This window comes from Anomalospiza imberbis, chromosome 1 (assembly GCF_031753505.1).
Source record: "Anomalospiza imberbis isolate Cuckoo-Finch-1a 21T00152 chromosome 1, ASM3175350v1, whole genome shotgun sequence".
Classification (NCBI taxonomy): Eukaryota; Metazoa; Chordata; class Aves; order Passeriformes; family Viduidae; genus Anomalospiza; species Anomalospiza imberbis.
The window spans coordinates 61,280,631-61,298,411 of NC_089681.1; the positions used below are offsets into that span (position 1 = coordinate 61,280,631).

Here is a 17,781-nt window from a genome sequence, read left to right on the forward strand (position 1 = left end):
CAGATTTCTTACTCAAGGTTGATGATAAATCAGGCTTACAATCCATTTTGTGGTTTGAGAGAATAACCCATTTTTACTTATCTTTTATGTGTTTATTCAGAGGGGTGTGCAAGCAAATATTCAGACAAGCTAACATATTAAAGCTTAATTAAAGAATGGAATAGTACACAGATAAAATTAAGGCCCCAGGACTGAACCTATAAATCAATAAGTTTCCGTGATCAAATCATCATATTTAATGTAGTAGAAAATAAAATGGAATTGTGAAGACAAACAGGAAGATTGTTACTTGGAATAAGTCTTATATCCTGGTATAGTTTCAGAGGACTACATGTCTTCAGCAGTCTTGTAGCCAATATCGTCTACCAGACCAACTGATAGCTCAAATATTTACTCACAGTGATGCAAACAGATCTCTAAAATATCTCCTTTGCCAAGGCACAATGTAGGGCTGTCTGTTGGGGAGATCATCTGTTGAGTCATATGAAGAAAGAAAGGTTGCAACAGTAAGCTACAGAGAAGAAATGCTTTTTCTAGATAGGTTCTTTTGAGTCTGTTGTTTGTATAGTTAGCACAAAATTTGTTTTACATGGAGCTTTTCTTTGGATCTGTGATCCCTCAGAAATTACAGCATAGAGGAGAAGGTAGAGTCCCAGGCTACATGGAAACTTGATGTACAAGTGTGATTTCTTATGAGATACAGATAGAATAAACCAGCAAAAAACAGAAGAAGAGTTAATAACTTATTCTGCATATTCTCCATATAGATACACTTTTTATAAAAGCCACTTCACTATTCTCAGCATTTCTTAAATTATTCTACACATTTGCAAACGAAGAAATGTGGGCACAGGAAGTGTCCATCCAGAATTTACCCTAATGCTCATTCACCTAAAACATTAAGGAACTCCTTATCTTACAAAATTAATCCTGTTTTTACTTAAATCATAAAAGTTTTCCTGGAGGGAATGAGAAATGTCCATTACTGGGAATACTCAAAAACTCTGAGGAACCTGCCTAAGTGAAGTTATCTCTGTTTTGATCAGGGTGAGGTAGACCAGATGACCTTCAAAGGTCCCGTCCAACCTACAGCTTCCTAAGTTTTTGTGATTCCCTATCCTGACTCAGTTAACAGATCTGGGTTCCCTACAGGTGAACCACTTTCCTAAAGCTTCACAGAACTCTTTGCACTGCAGCACAACTGAACATTTGCAAGCAATTCTTTTCAGCTTCTCAGCTTGTCTCATGTAAACTCTATTTTCCAAAGGCACACACTTTTTCACATGCAAGAAAAAAAATACCCTGACTTAGTCACCTCTGTAAGAAGTCCTCAGTTTGTGTTTCTTCTTTCACCTGCACCTGGATTCTGATGCTGCCTTTTTGCTGGACTACTCAGTACTGTCTGCCCTGGCATAACACCAGGTCCACCCCAAGGACTCTGTCGATCATGAATCCCAACCCCAAACTGATTCAGTTCACAACCTTGCTCGACAGTTAGATCATGGGGGAAAATATAAGACTGACGGGTTTTATAGGGCAGAGTGAAGAAGATGGTGGATTTTTTTCTGGGAATTGGAGGAAAGCACACCAGGACTTCCCCAAGGCAAGAGGCTCATCCTTCTCCGTTTTATCCCTGCTGGAAACCTTTTCTGAGATTTCATCCTTAATATGTTGACATATCACCATTAAATTTTCTAATGAGCCAGATCTCCCAGAGTTGATGTTTGCAGAAAAACTATAGGAAGTTTCCCCCCTATTTTCTCTGTATTTCTGTGGAAATAATTTCCACATGTACTTTTACACACACACACAGAGCATTGGCAGCTGGATCACTGTTTTAGAAAGTTTATCTGATCTGCAGTAATTTCTAAAAACACAAAACCCTCCAGTGGAATATAGTGAAACCGACCGTACTGATGATCGCCGGAGCAGGGTATTTTACTGTTTGTGAAGGGATTTGACTTCGGGGAAACGCTCTTCACCCTTCGCACAGCGGGCTCTCTCCCTTCTCCCTGCTGCACGAGAGCTATTTTTCTGATCCTTTACTCTAAGCTCCTTTGCTTTTTTTAGGCAACTTCCAGATATCTGATACAGTATATAATGAGGAATTAGGTTCCATTACACCAAGGCTTAACCTTCTCGAAAAGCATTCAGCGCTTGCCAGGAGTCATCAATATTTAACAGCTGTTGTTATTATGAAATACTTCATAGGGTAATGTGGCTCGTCTGCTCGCACGCAAGGGTTTGAACGGCGGCCAGGCCCCTGTCAGAGCCGCCGGGAGATTGACAGGCGGCCAGGCTTGCGTGACAGCGGGGCCGGGGTTAGTCAGCACTCTGCCTCCTCCGCAGCGGGGACTTCTCCTCCCCCTCGCCCGCCTTCAAAAGAGCTCTCCGGACGCGGTGGGACACGGGCTGGGGGCTCAGGGGGGCGAGCTGGCCCCACCAGCCCCGGGGAGAGGAGGGCAGCCCGGCGGTGGCATCTCTTTGATGCCCCTCTCGCACGGGGGGAAATGGATGAGGCTCGCTGGCAAAGGGGAACAGTGGTTCTGGAAGAAAGAGCGGATGGGATCTGGAAAGCAAAAGGGTTCGGTTTGTACCTTAAATAAATGTCATGCTGTACTCGAGAAACTTCAAAGGGAAGTCAGATTTCAAAGCATCTCTTAAGAAGAAGCAGACTGAGAAAACCGCTAAGTTGGGAAGAAAAACTCTGCATTACTGCTAGCGTAATTTCATCTGGTGCTCTGGTAGCCTTCGCAACAGGACCAAGCACCGTACAGCTTTTATTCAGCTTTTATGCATTTTGGTGCCGATTTCTTTCCCAAAGCATTTGTACTACCTGTGTGTTGTGCAAACGTCCTTTCCATGTTGTTTGGCCATGTATAACAACAGTTCCTTATGCCGTGTATTTTTTCATTTCAGTGTTCATCTAATGACCCCCATCCTAATTGTCACTCGGTGTTCTCTGTAACGCAGCCAGAGGAAACAGACCATTTCAGTTCATGGCTTTAGGTTTGTTAAGCAGAATTGCTCATACTGAGTGTTTCCGAGTCGATTTGTTTTGTTTTCTTAGTATTCAGAGTAACACGCATAGCTGAATCTTCCTGCAGCTAGAAGATCAGGAAGAGAGACCCTGCTCTCACTTCCTTTCAAGTAACAGTTACCAAACGTAAGATTTGCATGCTTAAAGCATTGTCTCTGAACCTGCAATCTGGATTTGGGTATTTTCATCCACCTCTTTTAAGAAACAATTTATCCCCTGCCTGGGCATCATTGGAGAGAACCAGTAGTCCTTGCAGGAGAGCTTGAAACTGATTCACCAGTCTGAATCTGAAGAAGATTGTATGGTCCCCTTCCTGCACCCCAAATGAACCCAGGCAGGGTGTTCAGTTCAGAAGCAGCATCCCTTCACTGCTCATTTTTTGCCTGTGCTGTTGCTTGATGCAGGCACCTGGGACACAGTTTGCCCCCATGTTAGTCTGTTACACAGCCTAACTTAGCAGCTACTTTTGCTAATTATTTTCTGAAGAATGAAGGCTGTGCAGGATGAGGTACAGAAACACTCCAGAGAATGTAATCCCAAGGGTTTAAAAAGTATGGTATTGTGATACTCCTGAAATCTCCATCCCTTTGAACTAAAGAGTATCCTGCAATGAATAAATGTTCCGTGATTTCTGGGGCAAAGGGAACGGCTGGTTTCATAATGCTTCTATAGACTGTGTTAGGCAGCTTTTCTCTTCTTTACAATATTCCAGATTTGGTTTTCAAGCCAAGGTGTTTGCAAATCATATCAGAACTGGAGGCTTGAAAGAGGTCTCTGGTTTTTACATTGTTCTTGGCAGAGACAGTGCAGCTGTGAAAGGTTCAACAGCACTATCTGAGACCATCCCATACTGATTCAGCCAATCTTATAGTCTCTTCTGTGGACTTCTTTTCTCCATTAATTGTCAATTATAACTCTACATTATTTTTTTTTATTTCCACTTCTTTCACTGCTTTCAGATTAGAAATTGAAAAAATATCCTCAGACCTTTGACCCGTCTTTCAGGAAATTGCATTGGCCGTTTTATTTCTTTATTTTTTTTCCTCCCTCCTCTTCTTCCTAGCCCCCTGTCCCCTTGCCCTGTATATTTCCTCAGTGTTGTCCTTTGTAGGACCCAGCATTTCCAGACTTGTTGGCTTCTAATGTTGCGTGGGATTACACCATGCACACCAGATCGCATGACCTTGCAAAACTGTCAGCCCTGGTACATGTATCTCTGGTATTCATCATTCTATGGTATCAATATGCTAATTCATCTTCTTTGGCAGAACAGCTCCATCTTCTGTTTTGTTTCATGTTCTGGAAGAGCAGGCTCGATACACTGTGCTCAGGAAACAGTCTCTGGTGTTACCACTTCCCATCTCTTGAGTTTGCCAGTTTTGAACCTGGTGGATGAGCTCTCTGTGCTGACCATCAAAAGGGTTGCCTCTCCCACAGAAAGTCTAAAGCTCCATAAAGCTAAAACTCTCAATTTATTATTTCTTTTTTTACAGCCAGCAGCATTCATTAGACTGCCTGCAGTATCAGCTTTTCTCTTGCTCCATTCTTGATACATGGGAACTCCAGCAGCGTGTTTCCCCCTCAGGTCACTGAGTCATCCTTTGCTGTTTTTTATTTTTCAGCTTTATTTTCAGACAATTTGCTCCTCCCTGCCCACCAGAGACAGTACTCCTGCATTCTTCAAGCTCTCATTTGTTTTCATCATAGGCTTCACTGTTGCTCCAGAGGGACACCATTTTATGAGATGTCTAAGCTTGATCACAGCTGTCTTGGCATCAGGGTCTTTTCTATCAAGCCACCCATCCTAACCAAAACTTGCTGTCCTGTTCTCTCTCATGATTCTTGGTGGTGACAGGGGTATTGTTAGACTCTTCTGTTTTCTTTTCCCTGTTTTTCTGCTTAGTCAGATAACATCTTGAAAGTTTCTCTCATCTGCCTGTCATGTCTTGCATTTCCTCTTCTTCCTCTTTTCTTTCAGGATCTGTGTGATTTTCTGCCTGTCTTGCTCTGCTTTCTCCAGGTGACAGGCTACCACCAGCACCTCTCTTCTGAGGTATCACTGCAGTATCAACCCAGCAGTGGGTGGATTAATAAGTATTTCCAGCGTGGGGAGGCAGAAGGAGAGTGAGCAATGAGTGATGGTTCTGCTGCTCTTTGCAAAGAGCAAAGGTTCCCATCTCTGAGGAGCATTCGCTTCTTGGAGCAATGGTGTTATTTGTCTTTCTCTGATGGTGCAGTGGGTCTCCTTGCAGTCAGCCCAGTGAGAAGGGCAGCGCATGAAGCGGATGTGTGTGGCCTAACATATGGGTAACTCTAACTGGCAAAATAACATTAGAATGCTTTCCATTTGGAGATGGAATTTATAGTAGCCAGACGAGTTGCAGAACAAACATCTCTTGTGCTTCTGCTGTAGTGTTTGTATGAGCCTGAAGGCTAACAAGCAGGCAGGGAGCTCTGGCCCGCTCAGTTGGATAAAATAATAGTTTCCACTAACGATGAAGTTCGAATGGATGGAATTTTCACAACACCAAATGAGCGCATCAAAGAAATAAACCTTCGTTTCCTCTCACCCCTCCCTGTCTGTCCTTTAACCTGAGCAAAGACCGCAAACTACCATGTCAGTAATTACAAAAACATCTTTTCTGAGGAGGGAAACTCTGGAAGAAGCCATTGGAATAGGAGTTGGGCTTTTAAAAATTGTTGCCACAAGATATTTAAAAGATGTGTGGATGTGGCACTTAGGGACATAGTTTAGTGGCAGACTTGGCAGTGCTGGGTTAGTGGTTGGACCTGATGATCTTAAGGGACTTTTTAAACCTAAATGAGCCTATGATTCTATGTCTGTTCTTATTGACAGGCCTAGCAGAAGACCTAGCTGATCGGGGGGAAAAAGCAACCATTTTCTATTAGCTTAAAAGTACACCAAAATGAAAATGCAGATTTAAGAATCTGTATATTCTATTCACAGCACCCTAGGTTACAAGTCTGAATTCTCAAAATTATTTTGGCTGGAAAATATGGGTAGGGATCTGTTTAAAGCAGCTTGGGATTTTCCTAATGTGCTTTGCCATGCCCAGGGGAGGAATTTATTACATCTAATTATACATTTGAGATAATTGCTTTGGGCTAATGACCGACATTATCACTTGCAGCAAATATTTACAATGTAAGCTAAAAACCATCACAAATATTCAGCTGGTGTGGTTATGAGTTGCCATTGTTGATTGTAAAATGCTGATGTATCCTGCAACGGTTCCTTACTAGGCTGTTAAATTGTTAAGGAACTCTTGCATGGGCTCAGGACCTTCAGAGGCTTGCTGTTTTTCTCCTATTCTTATTCTGGTTTGGTACAAATTATTCCTGCCATCTAAATCCTTTTTTTGCTGGGGAGGTTTTATTTTTGATTGGTTGGGTTGTTGTTGGGGGTTTTCGGGCTTCTTTGCTGTGGATTTGGCTTTTTTTTTCAGAGGGGTGTTTTTTGTTTCATTAATAATTTCTGGCTGTGGCTGATCCCACTCCCCTCTGGCTGGAAGGGAAAATGTGTATCAAACGTCCCCGATAATATCACTGGGATGCTCTCCTCTCCATTCTCTCCATGAAAAGGAGAAAAAACAGAAAACTGGATCTCTGTTTGCTACCAGGATCTTTGTATGACCCTTCTCTGGAAGTAGGAGTGAAGCTGAATTAATTTTTATTGACCAAGTGATAAAGATATGTTCCTGTTGTACTCCGTAGATGATGCTGAAGCCCAATAATCATGTAATGCCAGCCTTCTCAGAAGTTCTTTCATTATCCCCAGAAATGGGATTGTATTTCAGTGATTTTTCTGTAGGGTATATTGATAGGAAGAATTTGAGCATTCAAAGACATTTGAGATCAAGCAATGTGAAGGAAGAGCACTCACCAGCTGAGTTTTCCATGAAAGCTTAATTGGATATAAGCTTTTTTCCCTACTATTGGGAAAAAATATATGAAATTTTAATCTATAATGATAAATATTCATTAATTTCATGGAGTAAATGGCATGCTAAAAACAAACTTTAAAACTCTGTAAAAATGAAACAGTTTAAGAACATTCCCTTGAATCCTACAGTTAGGCTGAAACTTGTAGAAATGAACAGGGTGAAGTGAGACCAAAAATAATCTGATGTCAAGGAGATCAGCACTGAAAATAAGAAATTTATTCACTCCCTTTTCTTCTGAGTTATATAGACATTTCTCTGTATTGTCATAATACATATTTTTATAAACAAAACAACTTGCTAACTTTCTTTTGTTTCTTTCCTGTGGGTTTTGGTTGTTGCTTTATGTAGAGTAGACTAATGGAAAAAATATGTTCAATAAAAACTTTGATAGATATTTCATATAAAAAACATCTGGACTGCAAAATATGTATCAACCTCCAGCACAAGGAGAAAAAAAAAAGAAAAGAAAGTTGTCAGTAACCGAGATCCAGACCACAAAGACAGTAACCACCAATTAAAATCAATGCATGTTAAATGCCTAAACAAAAAGTTTAGTCGTGACCCTAACCGTAATGATTTCTAAATTGATGATAACTCTTTCCAACAGCCATTCAAGAAAAGCACTTTAAGAAGCAAGTTGGCCAAATGATAAAAGAAGACAATATATCTAACAAGACTGCTGTACAAGAAGGTGGACTTCTACTCGAAGTGAGTGAAAAATTGCTGGTCTTTTTCTGGCTGTAATTTATTCACTTTGATGATATATTTGGGCTGATGATTTGTGGCAGATTTGAACAAACAGTTTGTCTTGGTGGGAGTCTTTCAAAAACCACACTCGTGAACACTTCTTGCAAGAGCAAGACTGGCAGTCGTGACAGTCACAGTCAGTGTCCATTTGGACAATTGCACCTTGCACCCTTGCTTGCATCCTTGAAATTACCAGTGAACTCCAGCAGGGCAGTTCACAGCTCTTTTTCACTTTTAGGTTTATTTAACTTGGCCCATATTTTGAGGATGTCAACATGAGCTTTCCTGGTTTCTCATCTGAACTGAGAATATTCTAGGATATTTTAGTTAATCCTACTTCCTCCACTCTGTGTTCTGCACACACACCGTGTCAGCAAAAGTTATCCCTTCTATGTATTTTTATCCCCTTTAGGCTGACTTTATATTGGCAGAGCAGCATAAAGGGGCCATGCTGTTACTGAGAATTGGATCCATTAATTTTAAGGAAGAATTAATGCTGCTGTGAACTACTGAACCAGCTAGAGCCCAGCGATCCATCCCAGATAGATCTGCATTTCAAGATCCTTGGAAATTCCTATGTGATTAAGATTACATATGTACAGTTGTTTTGGATAGGATAGTATTCATGGTGTATAAACTGTTTTAATGACAGCCCTGAGATGCATGTAAATTTAAATTAAATACTAGCCTCCAGCAAATAATTGCTGAATACTTTTAAATTAAAACCCATTTTAGTATGAGATCCAATACCATAAGTTACTCAAGTCTATGGAATGGAAACTGGCACCCTGCTTTCCTTCCTCTAAGTATTTCAGAAGATTTAAATTTTAGATTTCAAAGCCAGTAACACAGAGGCATCTGATTAGTTACTGCTACTGCCAAAACAAGATGTTTGGCTGTCAGGTGTTATTTTGCAGCCATTTCCATTCTCAATGAATAGGGAATATGGGGTGTGCAGTAAATGACAAATATGGTGAGTATATAAATTTTAACAAGGGTCTTCTATATTTAGTCTATGTTTTGTTGCATGTACATGATATGCCCACATGTTATAATCATTGAGCATCCTCAAAAAGTAGACTGACTGCTGTGAGTACATGGAGAGAACACTGGCACACAATTTGGGGCAGGTTATGAGAGACTGCTATTGCTAAATATGCTCTACTTACTGCAGGGTATGCAGAAGTCACATTCCCTCTGAATACAGGGGAGATATTTTATCCTGGGTCATACATAAAGTAGATCATTAACTGGATGATTGAGTGCATGTTAATATGAATTTACTTGCCAGGCTTCATTTATGGGCACGTCTGACCCAGAATGAGAGGGTGAGTTTTCCTTAGGGCTTGTTGGGAATGTTCTCTGAGGACTGAGTTTGGCTCGGATCCTCATTCAGTGGCTATGGCACACGAAGAAAAGTGAGTTTTTATGTTGTTCAACCAAATTCACCATGTTGGTTATTAGGAACTGTGGGATTTTAACTAAATATCACATTTCTGATTCCTTCCAAGAAGAAGCAAACAGTGGTTGCTGTTCTTTGTATATTGACCTGTGAATCCGACCACTTTATTTGCTCTCAAAATATATTTTTCAGCTACTGAAAGCCACTTTCCATGTCATGACAACACCTTGCACTGTGCAACCTCAGCTTTATATAATACAAACTAGAATAATCTGAATCACCAAAATATGTGTGAATAATACTGTTCCTGAGTGCAATGTTAATGGAAAATCAAGAATAATTTCTTTTATTTTTTTCCTACTGGGTATAGTCACTCTGCTTTATGTATGGAGAGAAATATGGGATAACAAGAACCTAATTACTGGTAAATAGTGTATCTGGGACTCTTGAGTCTTGGAACAATGCAGTATTTCCCCTTTCAGCTTGAAAGAAAACAATGGAATTAGGCTGTCTTCAAAATATGTTTAAAATGTTCTTTATTTCTAAAGGCTTCTGCCACAACATGTGTTTTTTATTTAAGATTTTATGGAGATTTTTTACAGCTATAATCAAATAGCTTTCATCAGCAATAACAGAATAAACAATGATACCAGTTTATCAAAGACTTTTTAGTGGAGCACAGCAGGTATCTAAACAAATAATTTCTTTTGGTGCTTTAAGATAATTTCTTCTGGATTAGAGACTTTGCTTGCCATCTTTGTTTCCCTTTGAAGGGAAGACAGACAAGGCTCTAAGAACCAAAGTCTAATTTTATTAAGGTTTTTTTTTTAATATGTCCCATTCTTGCAATCTTTACAGTCCTTTGAGCTTTCACATTCCAACAGTTTGACTGCAGTAACGATTTTTACCTTTGCACTTTCAAAATATTTTCCAAGACAGGTGCTTTTGCAACCCCTGTGCCCCATGCCTTCTGGCAGAAAAGAGGCACATTCAGTTTCTGAAGCCTGTTAGTGAATACTGAAGGAACATTGGGCCAAACCCATAACCAGAAAAATGGGAAAATAAGTTGTATTGGCAGTCAACAAATCCAGATAGAGTTTATGGGGTGATGGGGTGGAGAAACACAATAAAATGGTGACTTGGAAAAATAATGAATCACTGGTGGGTATCTAGGCAATAACCTTGGTTGCAGTATTAATCTCATGGCTGTTAGCCACCTCCTGCTCTTCACCCCAGCTATGCTGTGCTCGTAATCTTAAGTCCAAACTCAGAATCTACAGTGTGGTGGAGGTAATTGCCCATCCCAAATGTCTGTGTAACTGTCATGTGCTACACTATTCACTGATCCCTGGAAGAATTAAATGCTTGCTCTTAAGGGGGAGGCTCTATAGGGACTTGCTTTCTTAATGACACGTAATCAGGCATCACCTCACCATCACCTCCAACACTGCTTCTTGGGTAACCAGCACTTGTGCAGTAAGTAGCACCCTGCTAAAATTGTCACTTGGGCTTTATTGACCACTTCACAGTTGCTCCTGCAGTTTTTCTTCTTGACATGGATGAATAATTGATGTTCAAATTCCTGTCTCAACCCTTGCTGCTAAGGAGATGCCTTCATGGACTTTCTTTACTTCTTTTTTATGTTTCTTGGTCTTCTATTATGCTCTTGTAGGCTGAAGCATAGGGTTTATGGCATGTCTGTCTCCAGATGTATTGGACATAATTATTTTCAGGTGTGAAAATAGTGTTTTATAACCAAAATGTCACAATAAATATAAAGAAATATGGACAATGCAGGCAGCTCCTGAACAGATGCTAGTGGAGTAAGGCTGCCTGGTTCTATCATACTCCCTTCTCACTGATGAATATTGATAAAGGCCAGACGTGGCTTTTTTTTTGTCATTTCCATGCTCACTGGCAGCTCAGACTCTTTCAGAGAAGATCCACGTTGTTTTTCAGGATGCTCCAAGCCACACTTTTGTACAGTTCAGGGTCAGATTTCCATGAGTCTTCTACTCTTAAGGCTTCAGGGCACAAGGATCACATTTCTGTGGTTTTTTTCTCATGTTTTTCTTTATGGCTACATGGAAGATGCCAGTCATTAGACTGTCCTGATACTTCTTATTCAGTCACACTATACATTCCATTTAATACCTTTATGAAGGACCTGGATAAGGGGATCAAGGACACCCTTAGTCAGTCTCACAAGACACAAGGTTGGATGGGAGTCTTGGCCTCTTTGAGGGCAGGAAGGTTCTGCAGAGGGATCTGAAGAAGCTTACTACTTATTTAAATTTTTAGATGGAGACTTTGAGGTGCTTGGCATCTTAAATATCTTAAAATCACAATCATATGATCCTCTACTTAAAAAATAAACAGATTACTAACACTTTCAAAACCATGAAAGCTAGGTTTGATGGTGCAACCATTATAATTCTCCACTGATATTAATATTCCTAGCTTCATTACATCAGCTACTTAAACAAATAAAGTTGGGTTTTTCAACATGAGATTACATGTTTTGTAGGCATGCTTTTGTTCCACCAAAGCATGCAGAGGAATTTTACTGAATTGAGTTGTAAGTAGCAAAACTAGCAAGTCACTTCAGGTTATTTACCTTCTGAACCAGCAGCATTTGTGTTTGGTATTGGCTGCTGGTGCAAAGCTACAGCACAATCAGGTGTAGATCCTGTACTACAGAGAACAGGCCCTTTTTCACCCAGACAAGTCCTTTATAGATTATTTCTTAATTCAATATAACAGGTTTGGAAATTCTGGTTCTAACTTGGTAGCTCCCACCAAAGTCAATGAGGTAATTTTTTGACAGCTTTAATACCAAATAGACCCCAGGTCTTCTTAATCATAACCAATGAAAGTCAAAATTTAACGCAAGCAAATGATTTAGGATTTGACGCAATGTAAGTTTAAAGCCTATTATTTAACATTATGTTGCTACCTTAGAAATAGATGCAAATAATAATCTTTCTGGGAGTTACTTTGGAGAGGTGAATGTGCAAATTTTGGCACTGAAATGCATCTCCCAGTGGCTTCTATTAACAGCTTGAACTAGAGTTCATGTTTCATTCCAAGGGAGTTGGAAAATGATACATTAGAAAACATCCTATTGGTACTGTTCTTCACTCTGCATAAGGAAATAACATAGGAAACTCTTTTCCCACTGGGTTTCCTGACATTTTTTTTAAACTTGTTAGTGTAATTCCACTTCCTCCTTCCAAACTGATTTATGTAATCAGTTCTTGATAAAACTGTGCTCTTGAAAAAGGTACTCCAGTTTGAATTTCAGTCTGAGAGCAAGAGATTTTTCCTCTTCATGTTATTTTTTAACTTAAACTTGAAAAGGCAAATTGCAAATCCAACAAAGTGCATGGAGATTATATGGATCTATGACCATGGCACAAACTTCAGAAATCAAAACTGGTAGAAAGAGACATTTTTGGTTTATTCTGGTCTGGAATCCCTCATGAGCTTCACATAGTGCTGACACTCTCTTAGCACAGTCCTTCTAAAGTAAATCCTGATAGATGTTGATGCAGTGCTTCATTTTCTTAATCTAACTGGTTTAAAATTGGACCATCAAAATAGGAAATTCTCATAAAAAGCTCATAGTCTTAGTGCCTTTTTTTTCAGTTAATACAACTTTCTAAAGTTACCCAAACAACACTTTTGCTTTCCTTTGTTTTCAAACACAAACCTTCTCCCAGAAATTTAGATGACATGATTTAAGCTGACATTAATCACTTGGGATGACTTACAGGGAATTTATCCATTAAAATAAACCATAAATAGGGTTAGGAGTGCTGTTTTATCACATGCGTACATTCACTTTCTTCTTGCCAGGCGTAGGCAAAACACAAAGGAAGACTTCAGAGGCCCTGGTCCCTTTTATTTCTTTCTTTTCAAATAGGCATATTTCTAAAATCCAGACTTGAAATTTGGCATGGCCACAGCTCTGTGCAAAAAACATCCTTTCTCTTGCCCTTTAGACAAATAACTAATGTTCTTGTTTATTCCTTTCTTCTTTTTTTTTCTTTTCTCTAACAAATCTGGATAGAAAAGCCATGACCGCTAAATTCCATTTGCTCTCTCCCCCAGTCCTTAGTGCTACTGTTATGAGTGCAACAATCATGATGCTGCCACAGTGCTGAGGTTTCTGAAATGCAGGAGGTGGCACCATCCAACTTGACAGGGGGACAGAGAAAAACAAAATTTTGTTATCCCCTCCCTTCAGATTTTCAGCCTAACTATGAGAAAAGTGATAGAAGATGGATTTTGATGGGCAAAATTGTGTGGAAATAATGAACAAAATGGTAACCACAATTGCCAGCATACATAATGTCTGAGAAGCTTGACTTTTGCCAGGACTTTTGCAAGAGATTTATGGAGGAATTTGAAGAGGAAAAATAGGTACTTCTGTAGAGGCTTGTTGTGGAGCCTTTTTGTGAATGGGAAAATGCCAGTAAGTGCTTCTTTTCAGATTTCGTGACATGTTGGGCTGATGAGAGTTAGTATTTATCTTATCCAACACAAAATTACAGATTACAATTGAGAGGGAGCATGCTGAGAGTGGATTGGAAAATCAGGACAGGCAGCCTATGTTCAGTATGACAGAGCAGAGTGAACGGGCTGTCAGCGCAGGTGTGTGGTGAGGAGAGACAGCTCTCATCCTCTATTTGGTGCTGGCATCAGGAAAAGTGTCTTCCGTTTGTCAGGAGACAGGCAAACCTGCTGTCATATGAAGAGGGCTGGCTGAGAAATTGTAGTTGTACCAGTGAACAGAGCAGCTGTCCATCCATAGCATTAAGGTGAAGAATCAATAAGCTTTGGGCACAGATGCAGCTCTGAATTTCAGGCCGCTGTTGCTGTCTCCCGACTTTCATCACAGCCAACTCCACCCGAGCTCACTTTTCACAGCCGCTTCCTCTGTTTCTGCTCAGGCTATTTCGGTGCCTCTTGGAGACAATCCAATGGCCACATAACTTCCTCCTCAACAAAACATATTCTCCCATTTCAGCTCTGTTAGTTTTTTTTCCTCTCACTGACTTCAGAGCTAATCCTTGACAAGTATTTCCACCAGTCAATAGGTTTGGTATCTGTATCTGAGCCCTGCATCGTACAGATGCACCAGGACTTAATCTGCTACCAGAACTGACTTCTTGCATTTAGGCAACAAAGGCATTCATACATAACACATTGTTCATTTCATACCAATTTCTGCATTTGCTTTTCAGGAAGCATTTTTTAAGATAGCATAGTCATGTATTGCACAAAAAAACCTCAAAACATAGATGAAGCAGATATGCACTTAAAATAATTGCAATCCTACATTGTTCAACTTGTCTTCAACTGGTTGAAGTGAAATTATAAATGAGCACCCTAAACTGTATTCACAGATGATACTTGCTTTCAGTATATTCCTCATTCTCAATTCAGAAAAGCTCATGAGCTACAGCCTTGCTATCTTCTCAATAAGGTGCAGTGATGAACAAGAAAGCAGGTCTAGGCTAGACTGTGTCCAGTCTTGAGAGCTTTTGCAAATTTGCAGTGATTTTGTTATGGAGGTTTTGGAAAAAAAAAAACTATATATTTTACTAGAAATATCAAATACATTCCACTTTCACTTTTTGTCTGCCTTAGTTAATAAAATTTAAATGCTCCAACCAAAGCAGGGGCTTGCAGAAGAGGCTTGGGGAAGGATTCATTTAGTCTATAATGCAGCCTAAGATTTGCAGTCATTGCTGCTGGTTAGAAGATCTGTCTCTAACTTTCTATCCTTATCCCTCTCCATAAGATCCACTGTCATCCACTTGATATCTCAATTAGAGAAAATATTGCCTGCCTCTCTGGGTCAGCACAATGCCTTTATAGCAGGATTCACCCCTGTTGTCAGAATGGGATAGGGTGTGCGCGATACAGGATACTTACAGCATACGAAACATGCATAAGATGACAACCTGCAAAGTAAAACTGTTCCCAGAGTCAACTTCAGTGATGCCATTCTCCCTGAAAATTCTACTGACCTGAAATAGTGTTTTAAAAGGCTGGTTTAGCATTTATGATCGAACAGAATGTGAAATACAGATTGTTTTGCTCTTCTCCCCACCCCCTGAAATAGTTTCATGTTAGAAAATGTGATATATACTGCTAAATACACAAAAAAAAGAGTGCTGTGAAATTAGGACATAGCATTCTGTTTTCAGTATATAGGCTGCAACATTGTCTCTTTTAGGTTTTGAATCCTTACAGAAAGAGATGTCTGCCATTCATCCTCATTAACAGTTTGCAAGTACAAATAAAAGTCAGCTGTGGATGGAATATTATGACGGCTTCCTCTATTCAGGACTTGATGCACTTACATGTAAATAACACTGAAAAAAAATCCAGACATTTGGTACTTACATATGTCTAATTGTCTAACATGTTGGATAAATATTATTTGAGACTCTTTTCAGTAACTTATTTCTGTGAAAGATAATGCCTAATCTTACTACATTTGTTATTTCAAAGTCTACCTAGCTAAATTTGTTATTACAAGTGCAGAGTAGTGAGCAATTAATGCTTCATTTTGGGTCTTCTCAAATGGAATTAATCAGGCTTGCATTTTCTATATTGAAATTGTTGAAGAGAAGACTGAAAAGCTCAGAGCAGCTGCAGAATTCAGAAAGGATGAAGAGCTGAACTTGCACTGAAGATATTGCTCCAGCTTTGCTTCCATCTGTGAATACAACATCTGCTTTTGAGGAAGTAAAATGAGAAACTGCATGAATCAATATAAAGATAGTTTCTATTTCCAAGTGTAGTCCAGGACATAGTGTTTGTGAAAGAGCATTGACAGGAGGGTTCCATTACTAGTAGAGCACAATTTTAAATTCAACATCATGATTAATGAGGAGGCTAAAGAAATTGATATAATGATCATGTTGGAATTTAGTATCCTTTCATGATAATTGCTAAGGTAAATGACTTGTTATTCATCCACTACCCACTAACTATCTAGCAAACATCATACCTCTAGCTATGTATTAATAAATAAAATGTGTTTTGCCCCAATAATTTTAGAATTAATAATTCAAATATTCTTCTTTATATTATTTTAAGTAGCCTTCAGTACTTGTATACCATCCATTAACCTCAGGAAGCATTCATATTCTTGCTTCCCATATGAAATCCTAAATGGTAAAGCATGCCATATAACAGATTTGTACTGAGGTGATCAGTGTTATCCATGAATTCACTTTTGCATCAACAAAACCTTCCCTAACCTGTCTTTAAGCTAGTAGTCATCAGTACTGCTCCTCTCTGGAAGCAAGGTCTGTATTCTCTTTTCCAGTGCTTAGTACTTGTGGAAAAAACAGGAATTAATGAGGATGCATCTCTTTCTAGTATGCACCACATCAACTTTCTACACAAACAAAGTCAACTGATGCTTCAGCTCTTGTTTCTTAGCCCCATTTTGGGCAGAGTAGTTGGTTTTGAGGCACCAGGTTCATTGGGGACCAGAAATTCATATATATGTTAACATAGAGAGGCCCTATCCCAAGGACTTAACACAGACTAAGCAAGCTTTGTTACAAAAGCTTAATTTGGAAGGAACACATAATGGAAGAAAAACTGCATTTACAGTTTTGCATCGTGCATTCAAAACAACTTCAAAGGCAAAGTTGTTCTTGGTTGTGTCCAAAACTTATTACATATCAAGCTTATAAAAAACATCACTATGGTTTAAAATGTGTTTACATGTGTGCACACATTGCAATCTCACCCTCCAGGGAACTACTATGTTTTCTTGGAAGTTTATAGCTCACAATTACCGGAGCCCAATGACTTACATTTTCCTAAGTGATTTCCAGGAGGCCAGTTTCGACTGCTGCCTTTTGACGAGCCACAGCGTTCCAGCTCCCTTGTTAGTCTGAAGACACATAGATAAACAAGCATCTCCAAGGTTTCCCTAATTCCTTCGTGGAAGTGATGGGATATTGAAAAATGGAATAATGAGAAATTTCACCAGCTGAATGATTCACAATCATTTGTGCCTTTCAGATGGCTCAGCTGTTCCCTCTGACAGTAAATGGGAGGGCCAGGGCTCAAATCTGTCTGGCATTGTGAATGATCATTGAAAATGTTGACCTTGGTAGTGCAGCACTAGATGCTGAATTTCCATACTGAAAGAAGCCTGAAGTAATATCCAGGGTCAAGGACACAGGCAGGAACATGAACTTTGTTTTATTTGGGGTGACAGGAGGAGTGAAAAGGGCATAATGGTCATATATACATATTTCTTTGTGTTTGAAAATAAAAATTTCTACTGTCTATGAAAACCAGTTTATCAGATTGAGCACTTTCTCTCTGAAAGGCTTCCCATATAACTCCATGTCTGTAGACTTCAGCTAGTACTTCCTTCGCTGGCTCAAATGATGGAAATTTGTCCTCTGTTCTGTTTCTTTTGCCTGAAATTTAATCTGTACACGCAAACCCTTGATCAAAACTGAATGCTAAAACAATTCTGCCACTCTTCTTTGCACGAAATAGTGCTTACTCACAGAAATGCTCATTTTGAAGTTGCTTTGTAGATAGATAGTCCAGAGGGCTAAGAGATACTGTACTTGTTG

The 17,781-nt window shown here is 39.5% G+C and overlaps 1 protein-coding gene across 1 annotated transcript in view; it reads left to right on the plus strand.

The window, feature by feature from the left end:
* AHRR (aryl hydrocarbon receptor repressor) overlaps positions 1-17,781 on the plus strand; it is an 82,754-nt gene that overhangs the window by 46,990 nt on the left and 17,983 nt on the right. Inside the window, exon 4 of the mRNA XM_068194518.1 lies at positions 7,613-7,713. Coding sequence (XP_068050619.1) covers positions 7,613-7,713 — 101 coding nt within the window. The remainder of the gene's footprint in view (positions 1-7,612; positions 7,714-17,781) is intronic.